Here is a 17,920-nt window from a genome sequence, read left to right as displayed (position 1 = left end):
GATGTAAGTGCACATGTTAATCATTATGCATTGAGGCAGATAAATAATCAGAAACTAATGCTGCATGTTAGCATGGACTTTTGCTTTGTGTCAGTGGTGTGCCTCTTACTTCAGAATCCCAATCAGCTATATTGACAAAATCAGTATATTTGCACACACAAAGAATATATCAGTGTACTCACACATAGTACCTATAACAATGTCCAGTGAAGATACTGCTGAACATTGACAAGGACAACAAAGCTGAGTGATGATAAGTATAGATAAACATATGAGAGGCAAGCAAGTAGGAGAAAAAAAAGAATGAACAAGTACTACAATAAAGGGACAATGCATAAGACCATGTACATATAAATAACAGCCCCTGGAGTTTTTTTACAAATACAGATGTGTAGAAGACAATATTGAATGGATAATGCCATACGTTTTATAAGTTATCTTCAGTGTTACACAGCTTACTTTTAGCCTGTTTTATGTGTAGGTGGTGGGTGATATACACGTTACTATACAGGGTGAATTTTAAAGTAATTCAAATGGGATTTCTAGTTTTATGCTGTTGTAGAAAAGAGAAGGGCAAAACACACACATCCAGGAAAACAACAACAGAGACCTTGACTCCTCGGCCGGAGAGCTGCTGGATGAAGGCTATGTGTTTGTTGTGCTGATGTTTGGAGTTTGTGCGCGTGTGACTCTCTGTGTGTGTGAGTGTGTGTTGTAGGGACGGGGGGGGGCGCTGTGTCCTGGCATGTGACGAGGAGGAGGAGATGGGGCAGTGAGGTAGAGCCGATCAGAGTCAGTCAAAACTAGGAGTCGCAGAGGGATTATCAGTCAACTGGACTCGTGTGTATGTGGTATGGAAGCCAGCACCAGTGCCCGGACCGTCTCTCCCTCCCCCGGGGCTCGGTGATGTGTCAGCTCGGCCCCTCCGTGAAGGCCCGGGGATCGGTGTAAGTTTATGTTAGCACTCGGGCTAGCTGGTTAGCTCCCCGCCGCTAGCTCCCTCACTCCCGCTGGCTACTTCTTCCCAACTTGTCAACAGCCGATCGATCCTGGACCTGGCCCGGGCCACTCAGGGGACCCTTCCGTTTTAGCCCACCGGCAGTTTCCCCACCACCGACAACTCTTCTGACCCTCAGCACTACAGGGAGAGGTAAGCTAACCTGGCCAGCCCGCTAACGTGTATTAAAGGGGAATGTGGGTCAGCCACGCTAACAGCTAGTGGTAGTCAACATCCAAGGTTAGTAGCTAACTAGCACAGTGAGCTAGCACTCCTCGACGGCGGAGCCGCTCACTTTAAAACGGTTCGTGTTGTTTTCACATTCGGGGGAAAAGTTTGTCTTCGGCCGCGTCTCTAGCTCAACTGTCCCCTCATTTCTCAGCTTGGATCAAGTTTTAGCGACTCATTGAGTTCACAGTAATGTTGCAGAAATCTCCTGGAACCAGTGTGACAGGTTGTCTGCTGGATGACAAGTCCCAACAGTCCCAAATCTTAAACTGCTTTCCTTTTGTCTCTTTCCCGTAAAAGTCTCCAACTCTGTCTACTTTGCCATCATCCTTGGTCCACCGTGGAGGTATCGATCCTGAACGTGTTCATGCTGAATTAAAAATGGAACTTCTGTGGATGTTTGTCAGGGCACGGCTACAGTCATGGTTGGATTAATCCGCTAGGGGGGCCCGGGGCAAAAAAAAAAAAAAAAGTCACCCCCACCCCCAAAGCCCTTTCCTCCACCACGATCAACAGCGCCCAGTGTGTACACAGTGTAAGCACACTGTCCCCTCAACGCACTCACCAGGTACACAGTGCACCCTACCATGGAGCGGAGGCAAACAATAATACAGATGTCTGCAAGCTGCACAGGACACAAAGTTTACTTTATAAGATAGTGGAGGACGAAATGTTTGAAATGCAACCATGTTGCACCAAAGGAATGCTCAGAGAGGGAATCGTGTATAGTGTGGTCTCTGTGTTTCAGTAGAACTGTGGCTCTTATTTGTGTCCAGGCCTGTTTTTTTTTCAACGTTTGGTAAAAGCCTCATATTCTGATTAGAAACGTAGAGCGTCTGATTTGAGGATAGTTGTTTGAGGATTGTATAAATGGCTTTATTTTATTTAACCAGGAAGTTTCTTGAGATATGTTGATTAGTTTTTTCATTGCACTGCCTCATGAGATCAGTGCTTCTAGTAGGGCGGGGCAATAAAATACTATCATATTTTTTATCTAAGGTTATGTCACAAAAGTTCAATATTTATGGACGTATTGCTTATGCATTGTGCACGGTGAGTCGGTATAACAGATTATGATAGAATAGGGAGGGGAAGCCTTTATCATTGTGCAAGAGACAGAACTACAACAAATTTAGAGGTGCAACCTCTGCAAAAAGTGCTAACAAGTTTAAAATCTTACAATAGACGCCACCAATATATATGAGATTAATACCTACTTTAAAATAGAAGAGAAGTTACCTATTAGTTATTGCACAGACTGAATGAAAATCAATACGCAGGTGGTGAACCTATTGGCTTTATTGTATTTTTTAATGCAATTTATTGACCAATATTCTAGAAAAGGCACCACATAATGATATATATCAAGCATGTCATTTGAAATGACATAAAACTACAACACAGGTTGTTTTTCAAAACACGCCCCGGATCAATAATATGTGTGAAGTTTAGTTCAGGGAACTTATTGGCCAGGCACCCATGCTTGTCTGGTGCACTTGCCTCACTGTTAATCCACAGCAAGTCGGTGTCATGTCATAAGCCTATTACCATCAAGAACATCCCCTGGCTCCTCAAATGCAACCATCAGTACTTGACTGTCTTCGGAAAGGACACCTAAATAAAGAAGATGTAACACATTAGTAAATTCACTCATTTCAGTTAAAAGTGATAAAACTCACAGAGTTGTTTTTGTTTAATTTAATATTGCTTGTTTTAAAACAAATGTATCTACTCTTTGATAGTGGAGCTATGATGGCAACGTGACAAGAGGGGAGCCGCTGAGTCAGCTTCAACAGGAACCATGGAAGGGGTTCAGCCTACTGTTACCGAGCAGCATGACCGGGTGAACGGTTGCTGCGAGCCCAAATCCCCCCAGGACGCTGCCGAAGTCAGGTGGACGTCCCCGAAGAGAGAGTCTGGTGGTTCGGACAGCTGTGGGGGGGCAAGTGTCTCAGAGCTGACAGACGTGCAAGAGTTGAAGGCCAGGGAAAGTGAGGATGAGGAGGACAATGAGAAGAAGAAGGGAGTCCCTGTCTCCAAAGGGCTGAAAGGGGACCAGAAGAGAAAGGAGAAGGAGCCTCTGGATCAGGAAAAGAACAATCACAGCAAGCAAAACAGCAGTGGAGCATCCAGCTACACAGGTAGGACTTTTTTTCTGGGCGTGTATTAAACTGGAACATGACATATTTTGATTGTATGTGATTTTTTTTTTTTTATTTTAAGCCTTAATATGTATTCACTTTTTCATTCAGACCTGTCCCATACCTCGTCCCCCTCGCTGTCAGAGCAGCTGCGTCTTGGCCGCGAGGACAGCACAGGGGCAGGGATCAGTGTGGAGTGTAAGGTCTGTGGGGACAAGGCCTCGGGCTTCCACTATGGCGTGCACGCCTGTGAGGGTTGCAAGGTAAAGCATTTTGTGTATCAGGTCAGAATAGCTTCGTGAGGTTATGCATTGTCATGATGCAGGTTTTTGTACAAGATCAGCGGCTGAATTGGTTGAGTTGTTTCTCATTCAGGGCTTTTTCCGGCGAACCGTGCGGATGAAACTGGAGTACGATCGCTGTGAGCGTTCCTGCAAGATTCTGAAGAAGAATCGCAACAAGTGCCAATATTGTCGCTTCCAGAAGTGCCTGTCTTTAGGAATGTCCCATGATGGTGAGCGCACATTTTTCAAATCAAGTTAACATCATGAATCAGTTTTATTTATTGATAGATTTTTTTTAAATGCAAGAAAATGTCTGATTTGACTTGGGCTTAAAGAATTTCATATAACATGAATTGTGTGCACGCTGTTAGTTGACAGTTGGGTCTAGAGTTTCCCTGATCTCGAGTTTAGGTGAATTCGACCAAGATGTAAATGCACGAAAGAAAGAAACATCCACTCAAAATAAAACCAGCATGTGTGTGTGTTTGCTTAGCGATCCGATACGGACGTATGCCTGAGGCGGAGAGGAAGAAGCTGGTGGCTGGCCTGCTTGCAGAGGAACTGACGGTTAGCAAACCAGGTGGCTCTGACTTGAAGACCTTGGCCAAACAAGTCAACGCAGCCTACCTGAAGAACCTCGTTATGACCAAGAAGAGGGCCCGCAGCATCCTGACAGGCAAAACCAGCAGCACCTCGGTAAGTTCCAGTCTGGCTTTACAAATGTAATGATTAACTCTCAGTGACACATTCATGATACAGTCGGTTTATCTACAAATTACTTATTATATACGTATTGCACTTATGTATTGTGATAATCCTTGATACCCTAACCTTCCAGATATAATACCAAGTAAACCCAAGCTCTAAGCCTATGCAGTTCCAGATGTTTATTTAAGAGAAATGTATGCTTGCCGACCTTTCAGCCGTTTGTTATCTACGACGTGGACACACTCTGGAAGGCAGAGAGTGGTTTGGTGTGGAGCCAGTTACTTCCAGGTGCGCCCCTGACCAAGGAGATTGGGGTCCATGTGTTCTACCGCTGTCAGTGTACTACGGTGGAGACTGTGCGAGAGCTGACCGAGTTTGCCAAGTCCATTCCAGGGTTTCAGGACCTCTACCTTAATGACCAGGTGATTCACTTACTCCTCAGTGTGCAATACGCTAACTTAATTTTAAAGTGTGACTACTTGGGAAGATGCTAGTGTTTAATGTGTGTGTTTGCTGTCTGCAGGTGACTTTGCTAAAGTATGGCGTGCACGAGGCTATTTTTGCAATGCTGCCGTCTCTCATGAACAAAGATGGACTGTTGGTGGCCAACGGGAAAGGCTTCGTCACCAGGGAGTTCCTGCGAAGCCTAAGAAAGCCCTTTAGTGAGATCATGGAGCCCAAATTTGAGTTTGCTGTCAAATTTAATGCTCTGGAGCTGGACGACAGTGACCTGGCCCTGTTTGTTGCTGCCATTATTCTCTGTGGAGGTGAGACTGAGGGTTTTCCTGTGTCTAATGAAGAATATCATATTAGCTTGTTGTTATATTCAGGATAGAAAGGATAGGAAAGATTCAAGATGTTTTATTATCAAATGCACAACAATAACATTAAGCAGTCGCTGGCAGTGAAATGCTTGAGTCACAGAAGGCTCAGAATTGAGCCTCCTCATAAAAAAGACCTTAGAAGTGTTCACAGTCTTACATTTTTTTTCTAAAGTCTGCCATAGGCAGTCAAGTTAGGGCATTTTAGTTTTAAAATGCTGGTCAGGGGGTAAACTAAACATTGGCTATTTTAAACAGGTTAAAATAATTTTTTGGGAGCTCTAGTTAATACCGTTAGACCCATAGAAGAAAGTGTTCATTCTGTCTGCTGTTTTTTAATTAAGTCTAGTGTGCTGTCAAAGAAATTTACACTAATAGAAAAGACAGTCACAACTGCTACCTGTAACTGTTGCAATAGTCCTGCTGCTATGAAGTTTTTTATCTCATAACGGACCATTTAGGCAAAAACATGAACTCTTAATCATAAAGTACTAGTTAATTTACTCTTACTAATGTCAGTTCTAGGTTAGATTAATTCAATTTAATTTATCATTAAATATTCTTTGGATCCAGTTTACCATTGAAAATAAAATAAATAACTCTGGGCCATATTGTCTGTCATGGTTTTCCATCATACAGTCATACTTTGGTCAGTTTGATTGTGAAACGTGGATTGACAAGAACATAATGATTGTGCTTGCTTTGTGAAAGTGGTGACTCCTGACTCGTCTCATTCTTTCAGATCGTCCCGGGCTAATGAACGTGAAGCAGGTGGAGCAGAGTCAGGACAACATCCTCCAGGCTCTGGACCTCCATCTCCAAGCAAACCACTCTGACTCCCTCTACCTCTTCCCCAAGCTGCTGCAGAAGATGGCCGACCTCCGTCAGCTCGTTACTGAGAACGCTCTGCTCGTCCAAAAGATTAAAAAGACTGAGTCGGAGACCTCGCTCCACCCTTTACTACAGGAGATCTACAAAGACATGTACTAGTGTTCTTCAGCACAGACTTCTTTCAGCAATACTGTTACAGACTTAAATTTGACAGTTGAAATAATACACTGCATTCAGTAAAAGCACTGTTCCGCATTCGGGCTTGGATTTTGTCATGTGCAGATGAGACAAAGTCGAATGGTAGAGTTAACACAATCAGCAAAGTCTTCAAAATGTAAAGTTACCTTCAACAATGTAATGCGTGTGTGTGTGTGTGCGTGCGCAAGATATATAGAGAGAGAGAGAGAGAGATGCACATCTGGAATCATTTGCTGCAAGTCCAAGTTTCCCACAACGGTCACTTAACAGAGAGAATGATATGTTTTCTCACCGAGGCTGCTCCTATTTCATCCTAATAGCAAAAGCTGACCCCAGAGCAGTGTCTAGAGAGAGCTTCTCCTCGCTCACCGCGGCTCTGAGCTTTGCCGTAAAGGGAAAAAATGTCAAGTTCTTTCACCAATGGCTCAGTTGCAATGAAAAGAGCCGTCAGTTTGTACTTTGCAGAGTTTCTTACGATGCCAATGTCTTTGGTTGGAGTGATTGTCGCCCGACTTCGGGTGAAACTGAAGATGCACAAATTGGTTTTATGTTTACATCGTTCTCATCATCAATGACTTCTTCCTTTGCCATTTGGTTAATAGAACACAAACTGGGCTGGCTCCAGCAGTGTAGAGCTCTCTCATTGCAGCTGTCTGTGCAATACAATTTCCATTTATTTCAATAAATGTGGAGATCCAAGTTCTTTTAGCTTTTGTCTTAAAGCCATCTACCCAAGTGGTAACTAATGGACTGTGCTGCACAGATTTACTTTCTGAAGCTGACACTACAAACGCATGATCCGCTGAAGTACAAGGGACAACATGTTTTTCTTTTTTTTCTCAAACATGCAAACTGTCATAAACTTGCTGTTTCAAGGTTTTTGTTAGTTCATTTGTAATTATGTTACTAATTATTTGTAATTGTTGATTATACCTGTAAGGACAAAACCTAAATAATCAGCTTTGTTTTATGTATTAAGTATATGTCTTATTTCATTTTATATGCCTGCCTATTTAGTTTAGGTTGTACCAAATATATCATCAAGCATACCAACACATGGGTGATCCTTGATGAGGAACATGGATTTGACCCCTTAGCAGGATTGAACTTAAACCAGCATATTGTTCTGTCATATCATTATTGGTTAAAAAAAAAAATATGATTAGAAATCCATTAGCATCTAGTAAAGTATAATTTGTTTCTGTTCACCTTAGATTTACAAACAGTTGTAGGTTACGACCCTGACTGTGTCCAGTCTGGTTTGTCTTGTTAGGAGAGGCACAAAGTGTAACGGTCTCACAAAACTGTTGCCAGGATTCATACGTTTGTGTTTGTTCCCCCCATATTTTTTTTTCCGATTTATTTTTTCAGCTGTACTCATTCTGAGTGGACTCAAGTACGTCAGCCGCGTTGCACACAGATTCCACCTTCAGACGCCTCTTCCTGTGCTCTTAGTCTGTCCTGATCCCTATATCTACCTCTAATGTATGATCTGTGATGACATTCTTCCACTTGTCTCATCGAATATCTGACAATTTTTGAATGACCTTTTTTTTTTTTTGCCTTAATTCCTGCTTTTTTGGTACAAGTTGCAAATTTGATTTTATTGACTGATGTGGATGGATAAAAAATGAGAAAGTACACCAAAAAAAAGTGGTAAGCTACCTCTTTGTCTGTGTAAGTGATGGATGGAGCAGATGTGTTGAAGTGTGAATACTTGAAATGATTTTCATCCTCACCGTCACATGTAACCTACCTGCAGATGTAGTGTAGTTTACAACTCACTTATAAACTTGATCAGAAACACAGATTTTTTTCCTCCCCACCTTTCTGTGAAGATTATGGTATCTTCAGAAGTTCTTAACAAGTGCCAGTATTCGACTGGACGTGCTTGTGTTTCGTGAAAACGATTCACCTCATCCAAGAGGCTTGTTTCTGGTCTATCTGAGTAATGGGAGTACTAAGTTCCCTCCCCACACAGCTCGACTGTGGCTCAGGGGTTAGAAGGTCAGTGGATCCATCCCAGTCTTACCTAGTCCACACGCTGAAGTGCCCTTGGGATAGATACTCCTTTTCTCATATAGAAAGTGCTGCACATAGATGCTCTGTATGAATGTGTGTGTGAATGTCAAACATAATATAAAGCCCTTTGAGGGGTCTTCAGGAATAGAATAGCTCTATATGAAATACAGATCATTTACCAAGCAGACCACTGAAGGTTCAGTGTGTAGAATTTGATATCTAGAAGTGAAGTTGCATGTTGCATCTGAACACCCCTCATCTCACTCCTCCCTTCCCAACATGAAGTAGAACTCAAAAGATGTTTAGCTTGGACGACTGTAAAAAACATCGCAGCCTCCGTACAGAGGAACCGCTCCTGATGTTAATATAAAGTATTTAAATATAAAGGGCCCGTTCTAGGGTAAAGAAAATAACAATTTGTACAGTTTAGATGATCCCACACAAGTGAAAACATCACTAGCATTACTTTATTACCAATTTCTGCCAAAATTTCCGTTGACCTAAATCTTACACACTGAACCTTTAACCCCAGCAGTGACCCTAAAGAATCACATGATGCAGGGTGTGTCTACAACCTACAGGCATCAGCAGCCAATCACCCCTTGACTCATAGGACCCCAAAGGCCCAAGTCGTTTGGGGGGTCAACGAGCTGCCTGATCAACATAAAGACTCCAACTCAGGTACAGACCCACAGAGGGGAATCGCCTGAACCCCCCCCAGACACAAGCAAATCCAGTTTCCTTCACATACCTTGACTTCCCCCACTTTATCTAATATGATCACAAAGCACTGCCTGATCCCCACGTGCGGGTTATTGTAATTCATCCGCCGTCAAATTGCGGGCTCCGTACGTCAGGAGTCACGCACAGACGTCGACGTCAAGCTTCTATTGGTTGGTCGCTAAGTAAATTGGCTGATAACTAGACGGTGTGATGGAGGGCGCTGCTGCGGGACGTGCTGGAACCACACGGAGGATGGACTCAGGTCGCAGCGGAAGCATCTGCAGGTGAGCGGCTCGTTGTCGTGTTTGAAACCCGCACGGTGCTCGGACGGCGGCAGGTTTGTTAAAGGGTCCAAAACGTGGTTGAGGTATTTGTTTGTCGGTTAGTTCCGGTTGGCCTCCTCCACTTTTAAATGCCGCCGTGCTGCGTTCAAACGCGTTCGACTATTTTGACGATTCAAACGGTGATTGAAGCAAATGAAGACACTAGCAGCGTGTACACACATTTCTAAACTGGTGGATGTGTATCAAGCGTGGATTTTAACGGAATAATCCACGAAACCGCTTCTGATAACTTTATAACTTCCCAGTGTCAAAATCGGTTACTTTCAAAGTTAAACAATTGGGATAAATTAAAAAATATATAGTTTACAGAATTTGTTAACATTATCGGGTTTCAAGTCAACAGGTTCGAATTTCCTAATTATTTATAATAAAAAGTACTTTACTAAAACTTTTTCAAAACTTAGGCCATCTCTCCTTTAGCTGCCTCTATATTTATAGCATTTCTCCCCAGGAGCCTTGACGATTCTTTAAGACTTGAATTCACACTAAGTCACAAGTTTAGAGTTTAATATCCAGGATCCATTTAAAAACATGTCTATGATTGAGCTAACATTGAATGGACCTGCTCTCATCTATTGGGTGGGTTGGGGTATGCATGGCTGGAAACATGTCTGGGAACAATTATGATAATCAATTCAGTCTTTTCAAGCAAAAGTAATGACAAAATTTGGAACTATCCGTTTTTAAGCCTTGCCCATATCAACATTTCCTGATTTTCCTTTTCTTCAAATCACTGTACGCCGAGCATGGTGCAGGTTTGGATGATTGGTAAATGAAAACGAGTTGTTGGAAATAAAACTTTCTGAGGATGGGATGGGTGCTTTTAGGATCCATTGACAAAACCGAATCAAAATATTCATTAACAATGAAAGTTTAACTCTGAAGATGTTCAGTCATCCTTGTCATTGTATCTTCTGACGCCACATGGTGGGAATTTACTCCCTTCCATTGTCATTACAGGAGTTTCTTAATCGGCTCTTGTAGGTTTGGTCCAAGGTGTCATTATCGCCATGAGTGGCCAGTCATACCGTCAGCCCAGATATGTAGACACTTTCAGAAAGGTGGATGCTGGTATGGTGATTGCTGCAGGTACGCTTTGTTTCCCCTTATTTCTCAGTTGTGCAGATAATTTGATGACGAGGATGATGTGTGCACAAGTTTGTTTACTCATCCATTATCATCCAATTCCAGGTTTATCCATATCCTCCAGCCTGTAGCGGATGCAGCTGTTGCAGGTAGAAGGAGTTCGGCGCCCACAGTCTCCTCCTCACATGTGGCCCACGCTCAGCCGGACAGAAGAAGGTCAGAGCCTGCTCTTCTGCGGGCTGAGGTGACGTCCAGGCAGGAGTGCAGCAGATCAGAGCAGCCGTTTAATATCTCAGATCCTCGACGCAACACCGGACGCCTGCCAATCAATATTACTGTGGAACAAGCACAAGGTATTAGATATTTTCATGGATGGACCTGACTATGGTCAGACTTTCTTCACACGTAACTACCTTTTTTAATGCTTTATCCAGATATTCACTCTCTAACTGCTTCTCGGGCATCGGTCCAAAGATCAGATGCTGCTGAAGCGGGGCCATGGGATGGAGGAAATGAGCAGGTTTGAATCTAATTTGCTCTGTTAAGTGTGAGTGCTATAGACGATGCAGCAGATTGTTAAACTAAACTGTTGGATTTGACTGATGTCCGTTTTTTGGGGTTCAGCGGACTTCTTCAACAGACACAACAGAGGAGGGGGCTACAGCTGCAGCCTTTGCGAGCCAGGGGGAAGTTGAGGAAGGGGGGTCGTTCCTCAACAGTAAAAACATGACCTGCGGCATCTGCATGGATAAAGTTTACGAAAAAACTGAACTTAACGAACAACTTTTCGGGATATTGCCCAACTGCAATCACTCCTTCTGTTTACCATGTATAAGGACCTGGAGGAAAACAAAAGACTTTGGGCAGGACGTGGTTAAGTAGGTGTATTTAACATTTGAATATTTGTTTAATTGTATCTGATAGCACGACATTAACTCGTCTGAATCCACACTGTCGGTGAATGATTATTCCTCAGGAGCTGCCCACAGTGTCGAGTCAGATCTGCCTTTTACGTGCCAAGCAAATACTGGGTCGACGGAAAGGAAAAGGAAAATGTAATTGCTGCTTTTAAAGAGAAATGCAGGTATGGGTCGTTTGTGTTTGTTGTTCTTGTCAAAAGATTTACAGTCTCTACTTAACGTGTGAATACCTTTTTTAACTTGCTGCTTAAAACAACATAGCTCTCAGTCATTGATCCTTTACCTCAGTAGATAACAGACTTTTCAAGCACAAGATCACTTTTTATTTCAAAACTTAAGCCGAGAACTTCCAGCCGAATATCTTCCCCCAAAAAACCTTAAGAGGGTCATATTTATCATTTTTGTTTCTGTTAAAGGCTCAATGTACGGGATTAAATGTATAAAAAGGGGCACTTCCTGAAGTAAAAGCACTCCAGCATTTACTTTCTGAATCCATTCATTTGATTTAACACGGCTTTGTTTGTTATCGGTAGACCGGAAGAGTTCTGACATTTACTTTAGTACATAATCGGACTTGTATTGAAGAAAGTGTAGATAAACCAGCAGCTTTGTCGTCAGTAGGTGACACAGAGCTGGTCTTTGGCAGGGATCAGGTATCTCCAGTGAAGATCGACTGAGTTGGTGACAATGCTTTACCTCATACTGGACGGGCCTCTTTCAGTTAAACTTCTCAGTTTGGCCCATTCGTTTAGTTTTTGAAGGATTCACACATTTTTCTTTCTGTGTGTTAGAGGTTATTATTTTACCTGTTGTTGTAAAGTGGACTGAAAGAGGGTTGTGCGATGAAACTAGTAAACTTTGTGTTTATTTATTTAATTTTACATATTGCCAAAATGAGGTGTAGAGTTGAATGCAAGCATGTATGATAAACTCTCACGTGCTCTGCCTCTACTCGTCTACAGACAGAAAAGCTGCAGTTACTTTGCACGATACAGATGCTGTCCCTTCAAGGCGGAGTGCCTTTATCGACATGATAAACCTTTACGTCGAAGATCATTCCAGGTAATTCAACTTCAAACTTTGAGTGTTTCTCATGAGTTCTTGTGGTTGTTGGCTGCATTACATGATGTCTTTGGTGTTTTTACAGTATCCTACAGAAGATAAAGATGACTTTGTGGGTTTAGCCCTACTGGATCTTTTCATGGACATGGCCCTCGGTGTTGAGGATGATGATGATAACGATGACGACTTTGAGGCCTATTACACTCTTTTCCCCCCACGTATGGAGTACGGATTCTGAGCTTTTTTTTTCATTCTTCTTGTCAGTGCCTGAAACCACTGATTGGGGCCTTGGCCTTACACAATCATTGGTCCCAGGAGAACACACAGTTGTGTTGTGACCCCTCTGCCCTCCTTGTTTAAGTATTGAAACAACTTGTGAGTTGCCATTTAGAGGACAAGGGGAAACAACCACGCACTCTGGAGTGCCAAGTGTGTTCATATTATTGATTAGTCAGACTACAGCAGATGATTCAACCACAAGAAGAACTTATCTGTGAAATTAGCTTCTACTGTCTGCTTGAAAATGAAAATAAGTCGAGTTACCTCTTCATTGCACATAGATCATTGACCCTACCCCCAAGAAACAAAAAAACAACCAAGATTTATCCCCTCTAATAATTTTGTGTTTAGTCTGTGGCTTCCTGATTAAGGGTTTACCCTCCCATGGCTGTCGTTCTTCAAATATGTTGCATATTGTCAAATTCCGCTGAACCCCTCCATGGATTAATACGATTCCTAACCTGTAACCTCTTTGCGAACAATTTGCACCATTTTGATATTTTAATAGTCTTATGTGAATGGAAGTTTTAATCGTCTAAAGATAAAAAGTGTACTTTGCCCCTTCTTCCTGATGTCCACAACCGATAATACCTGTCTCAAGGGGTAGTACCGAAAACCAGTTCCTGGTTTCGGCTTGAATACAAATTGTTAAGATTTTATTTCTTTTAAACAAGTTGTACTTGTACACGTAAAATAAAACATTGCTTCACATTGTCTCACTGAAAAAAAGCCTGCGGTTGTCTTGTATTTTTTTTATTCTTGATTAATTGGCAAGGCTGGTGCTGTTTGCCTGCAAGTAAATGAATCGCAGAAAGTAAGAGTGACAATACACATTCCAAGTGCAAATGAGATTTTAGGATGACATGTACAGTATCGTATTCATGGTCACGAAAAAAAGGAAGGTGCAGAGTTACATTAGTTATTTTAAGACAAGGGGAAATGTGCAGTTTGAAAAATTCGATTTTTGAGGAATAAAGGGGAGTTGTAATAAGTGGAACTTTGATGTAAACCTTCCATCCCGCACCAATCCAGAAGGTGGCGGTCATGCATCTAAAAGCTGTTTGCATCTGCCACTGGATACAATGGAAGAAGACATGTAAACAGAAATTGCGGGGAGCAGGGAACAGGGAAGGATCTATGACCATGTTTCTGAGTCGGTTTGACGGCCAGTCGAAGCTGCTGCTCCGCACGCTGATGTCCGGAGCCTCCGGTGTCCACAGGGCGGTGGACGTGTTCCGCAGGCAGCAGCGGTCGAACCCGGAAATGTCCCTGTGTCACTTTATAGAGACATTGTGTGAAGACGAGGTCACCTGCTCACAGAGTGGAGAGCAGCCCCTGTCTGTGTGAGTCTGGGATCAGCAAAGTATTTCTGACCGTGTTTGTGTCTCTGTGACTTTGTTTGTTTGTATGTCTGTGACTGTGTGTGTGTTTCTCTGTGTGTTGTCTGTCTGTTTGGTTGATAAATCAATTAGAAACAGTTGGACCACTCTGTAATGTAAATATACCAAACTCTTCATTGTCCCTAATAATAAAATGTGAGGATTTGCTTGTATATTTAAATGATTCTGTTTTATTATATTTTACTATCACTGTGATTTGCCCCTCTGCCCTTTACACTGAAGGGCTCAGAAAAACAGCAACATAACAGAGGCTGAAATCTGCACGACTTGTGTTGGAAAAATTACTGAATCAATTTAGTAATTTTTGATTATTGTCAATCGATTAATTAGCATATCTTCTCAGCTTTACCAAAGACAAACTGCTGCCATATTTATATCATATACCAGTTGCTTATGTCTCTCACCCATTTCCTCCCCCTCACTTAATCTAGTAAACCCCTGGTGAGCCTGTTTCCAGCATCGCTCAAACAAAACCTGCTGTCCTTCATCTATCTGATCCACTCGGTTCTGCCTCAGACCTCCGTTCTGCGTCTGCTCAAGTGCCTCAGCCAGGACCCTCATCCCAACGCCTGGATCTCCGCTCTGTGCAGACAGATTAGGAGAAGTGTGGGCGTGCCAGATGAGGAGCATCTGTACACTCCCCTGTGCAGCCAGAGACTGAAGGAGCTCTCCCAGCGTCTGGTGGATTGCGGTGAGACCGGAGGTTGGGCCAAGTGCCTCAGCGATCAAACGGTGGAATCTGGTTCTCAGAGTGCATCTAGTTGGTCAGAGCTGGGGACACAGAGGAAAAGGAAAGTGAATTTAGTCACTGTGGACTCGGGCGATGAAGAGACAGGTCAGCACAGTAAGCGGATAAAGATGGATGTCTGTGGCAGTGAGCAGAAGGCAGAAGAGCAGGACGAACACAAGGAGACATCAGAAATAATAGAAAAAGAAACTCCTGCTGAAGAATTGCAGCCAGCACCGGACTGTCCACGTGAATCCCTGCCTGAACACATAAAGGTAGAGACAAAATTCATCATCCACTTTTCAAATGTTACATTTCTTTGCTTAATTTTGATTCAAAGGAGCTGAAATGATCAAGTCCAGTCTACTAATCCCACATTACATTATTTCTTTTAATAATACAGACTAGATTTTAAATAACGAAACTGTTGTATTTATCTTCTAGGTTGCTGTTCTTCAAATAAAAGAATTACTGGAAAGGAATTCAGAGGTAAGGACAGTTGTTTTCTCTCATCTATCCAGTGCAGTTTTTAAAAAGTGGTATTTATTCTTATAATTATATTTGTGTGTTTTCAGTGGGATCAGAACTCCATGGATGTGTTCAGAGTGTTGAATGACTGCGATCCCGCCCAAGTGCGTAAAGAAAAAGTTTTGCCTGTGTATTTACACCTTTTAGTTTACTGTATCATATTTAAAGGGGTTTGCAATATTTTAGTCACCCCCTTAGTCTATACAAAAACATATTAGATTCCACAATCAGAATTTTAAGCCTTAAAATTCCTTAAATATCCAAATATGTTATGTACAAGCCAAGGTCTTGAAAATGTTTAGCTCTTAGTTGTGTGCAATATGCATTTTGAAATGCTGTGTCGTCATCCATAGTTTCTAATGGCTCCCTTTGTTGCAGTTCTTTATCAACGACATAGATATTAACACACTGTGCTATAGATGCCCACTGTCTGTTGTTTAGGTGATATTGAGGGTAATTCTCTAGATGACGTAACCTTATCCTCCCACTCCTCTACCTCCGCTCTCTAGGTGGAGGTGTTATGTAGCACGCTGAGTTTGCCTGACGTCCTGGAGCCGACTCTGCCTAAACTGTGCAGCAGTGTTCTGACTCTCTCTCCTGACCTCAGCTACAGCACGGCCGCAGCACTCATCAAGAGCCTCCTGCTGGAGAAGGTACAGCGCTGAATATGCAAAGGATGCAGAGCTGCGTCACTGTGTTTGATACTAATGGAGCATCCTGGTGCTGCTTGTGTAGGTGCTGTCCCTGTCAGAACCGGCCTCCAGGTGCCTGGTCACTGCAGCAACGACGATGTGTGTCCGCTATCCCAGACCAATGTGCCACGCTCTAATCGGACCAATTCTAAAGGAGAAGAACATCGGTGAGGAGAGGGCTGAGTAACAACCGTAAACGAATCAGTTATGAAACAGGACCTGTATCACGGCCCTTCGCCCAAACTTCAATTGATCTTCTATTCTGAGCTTTTTGTTTTTGTTTTCAGGGAATCCACAGGCGGAGCTGCTGAACCGACTGATAGAGGGCTGTCTGGATTCTCATTACAGACTCCTGCTGCTTCAGTAAGATAATGCTTCTAAAGGCTGTGTTTTTATAGTCATTTTCAGACATGAACTGAAAAGAATGGCCACAGATTAGGGTCTGGAGTTTACCTTTCACACACGAGCAACACAGGAGGAGATTATCTGCAAGCGTACAGGTGAGGGGGGCCACAGCAAGCAGAGGCAGGATGTAACGTTTCTTTTTCCTCTGCGGCGATCATATGTTTTTGTTGACAGTACATCAACACTTATGTCAGCCCATATCACCACAAACTCTCTAGAAACTCACTCTCATTGAATCCTGCAGATAATCTCCTGCTCTGTTCTCACATAGGCTCACTCAGACTGTATCAGAAGTTCTTACTTGGGGGCTGGCAGGAGAAAATCTGCAGAAAGTCGGGAGCCACTTACCACTGTAACAAGTCAAAGAAGCACAGAATAAGGGGTTCATATAAAAAAAAATGGTAATTCTAGTTTGCCGTTCTTTCACCCTTATTCTCCCAGAATGACATTCCAAGTTGCGTGGAGTGAGGCGGTGCTCTCTGTTATCCACAGCTTGCTCGAGTCCAGGGTGAGTCCGGTTTTCACTCATGAGACCAGACCCAGTAGACACTGTTATTGAACTGTGTGTTTTCGCTTTTCCAGCCGGACTTGAATGAAGAAGTGTTCACACAGTTCACCGAACAGCTCCTCAGCCAGGGTCCTCAATTCACAAAGTCTGTGAAGTTTGCAAAAATGATGTTGACCGTCCTCACCAAATATAGCAGCCATGTGAGTTTTCAGGTTTATATCATGATTTAATGTTTGAACATTGGATAAAACTGTGTTTGAGCTCTTTCTGTATGTTTCTCTCTTTGTTCCAGGTGACAGCTGCGCACAAACACTCCCTGTCCTGTTGCCTGACGTCGAATGAAACCTTCCTGAAAAAGTCTCTTCAAGCTGCTCTGAAAAGAATAACACACACAACGTGATAGCACTTTACTACAAGTCACCTTGTTAAGCATTTATAATAGACATTTAATAAATAGTGTTCAATGTAGCTGTGAGCAGTTGTATGGATGGGCTATTTTTGTATGCTTTGTTAATGTACAATATGTCAATGAAATCTGAATAACTACTATAATTGTCTGTTTAAACACAAGCCTCCACTTATAGCAGTTGACATAACATTAATAAACGGCTACATTATTGTGGATCTCTAAGCATTTATTACATGTTTATATGATTCTTATAAAAGCTAAATGTTGGGACTTAATGATGGGACATGAAGTATTTTCTGATCTGCATCTAACACATGTTAATAAACATGTTCAATTAAGGTTGTGTCTACATCTTTACAGTAATTTATTAAAAAGTGTTATTCTGCAAATTCAGATTTTACATAATATTATGCAGATTCAGGTTAAACCAGACTGTATATGAAGATAAATAGTAAATAAACAAACATAAATTAATAAATGGATTATAATTAATCTGAATATTCAATTTAAATTAAGATACCCAATACTTGCATTATCACCACATTAGTCAGAATAACCTGTTAAAGTCTTGAATTCTATATATATATATGTAAAGTTATAACACAAG

General features: G+C 42.3%; 3 protein-coding genes across 5 annotated transcripts; all 3 read left to right on the top strand.

Annotated features, from left to right (window-relative positions):
- The first annotated feature begins 753 nt into the window (after positions 1-753).
- Positions 754-7,182, top strand: ppardb (peroxisome proliferator-activated receptor delta b). 3 transcript variants are annotated; one of them, XM_062392973.1, is made up of 9 exons: positions 754-1,150; positions 1,526-1,760; positions 2,968-3,366; positions 3,478-3,629; positions 3,742-3,880; positions 4,144-4,346; positions 4,574-4,780; positions 4,882-5,125; positions 5,922-7,182. In XM_062392973.1, the coding sequence occupies exons 3-9, from the start codon at positions 3,027-3,029 to the stop codon at positions 6,167-6,169; spliced, it is 1,533 nt and encodes a 510-aa protein (XP_062248957.1). In that variant the 5' UTR covers positions 754-1,150; positions 1,526-1,760; positions 2,968-3,026; the 3' UTR covers positions 6,170-7,182. The 3 variants fall into 3 exon arrangements, with proteins under 3 accessions (XP_062248957.1, XP_062248955.1, XP_062248954.1); XM_062392971.1 differs by having other exon boundaries at positions 1,526-1,793; XM_062392970.1 differs by lacking the exon at positions 1,526-1,760.
- Positions 7,183-9,083: 1,901 nt separating this feature from the next.
- mkrn4 (makorin, ring finger protein, 4) lies at positions 9,084-13,376 on the top strand. Its single transcript, XM_062392920.1, has 8 exons — positions 9,084-9,237; positions 10,258-10,386; positions 10,489-10,736; positions 10,818-10,903; positions 11,008-11,261; positions 11,360-11,467; positions 12,266-12,365; positions 12,451-13,376. The coding sequence occupies exons 1-8, from the start codon at positions 9,164-9,166 to the stop codon at positions 12,601-12,603; spliced, it is 1,152 nt and encodes a 383-aa protein (XP_062248904.1). The 5' UTR covers positions 9,084-9,163; the 3' UTR covers positions 12,604-13,376.
- Positions 13,377-13,525: 149 nt separating this feature from the next.
- On the top strand, positions 13,526-17,651 carry fance (FA complementation group E). Its single transcript, XM_062392919.1, has 10 exons — positions 13,526-13,987; positions 14,476-15,046; positions 15,216-15,260; positions 15,347-15,403; positions 15,809-15,952; positions 16,035-16,158; positions 16,279-16,354; positions 16,838-16,904; positions 16,979-17,104; positions 17,197-17,651. The coding sequence occupies exons 1-10, from the start codon at positions 13,689-13,691 to the stop codon at positions 17,302-17,304; spliced, it is 1,617 nt and encodes a 538-aa protein (XP_062248903.1). The 5' UTR covers positions 13,526-13,688; the 3' UTR covers positions 17,305-17,651.
- Positions 17,652-17,920: the final 269 nt, after the last annotated feature.

Source organism: Platichthys flesus, chromosome 7, assembly GCF_949316205.1.
Source record: "Platichthys flesus chromosome 7, fPlaFle2.1, whole genome shotgun sequence".
NCBI lineage: Eukaryota > Metazoa > Chordata > Actinopteri > Pleuronectiformes > Pleuronectidae > Platichthys > Platichthys flesus.
The sequence above is the reverse complement of the archived record's forward strand: the minus strand, read 5'-3'. Positions and strand labels throughout refer to the sequence as shown.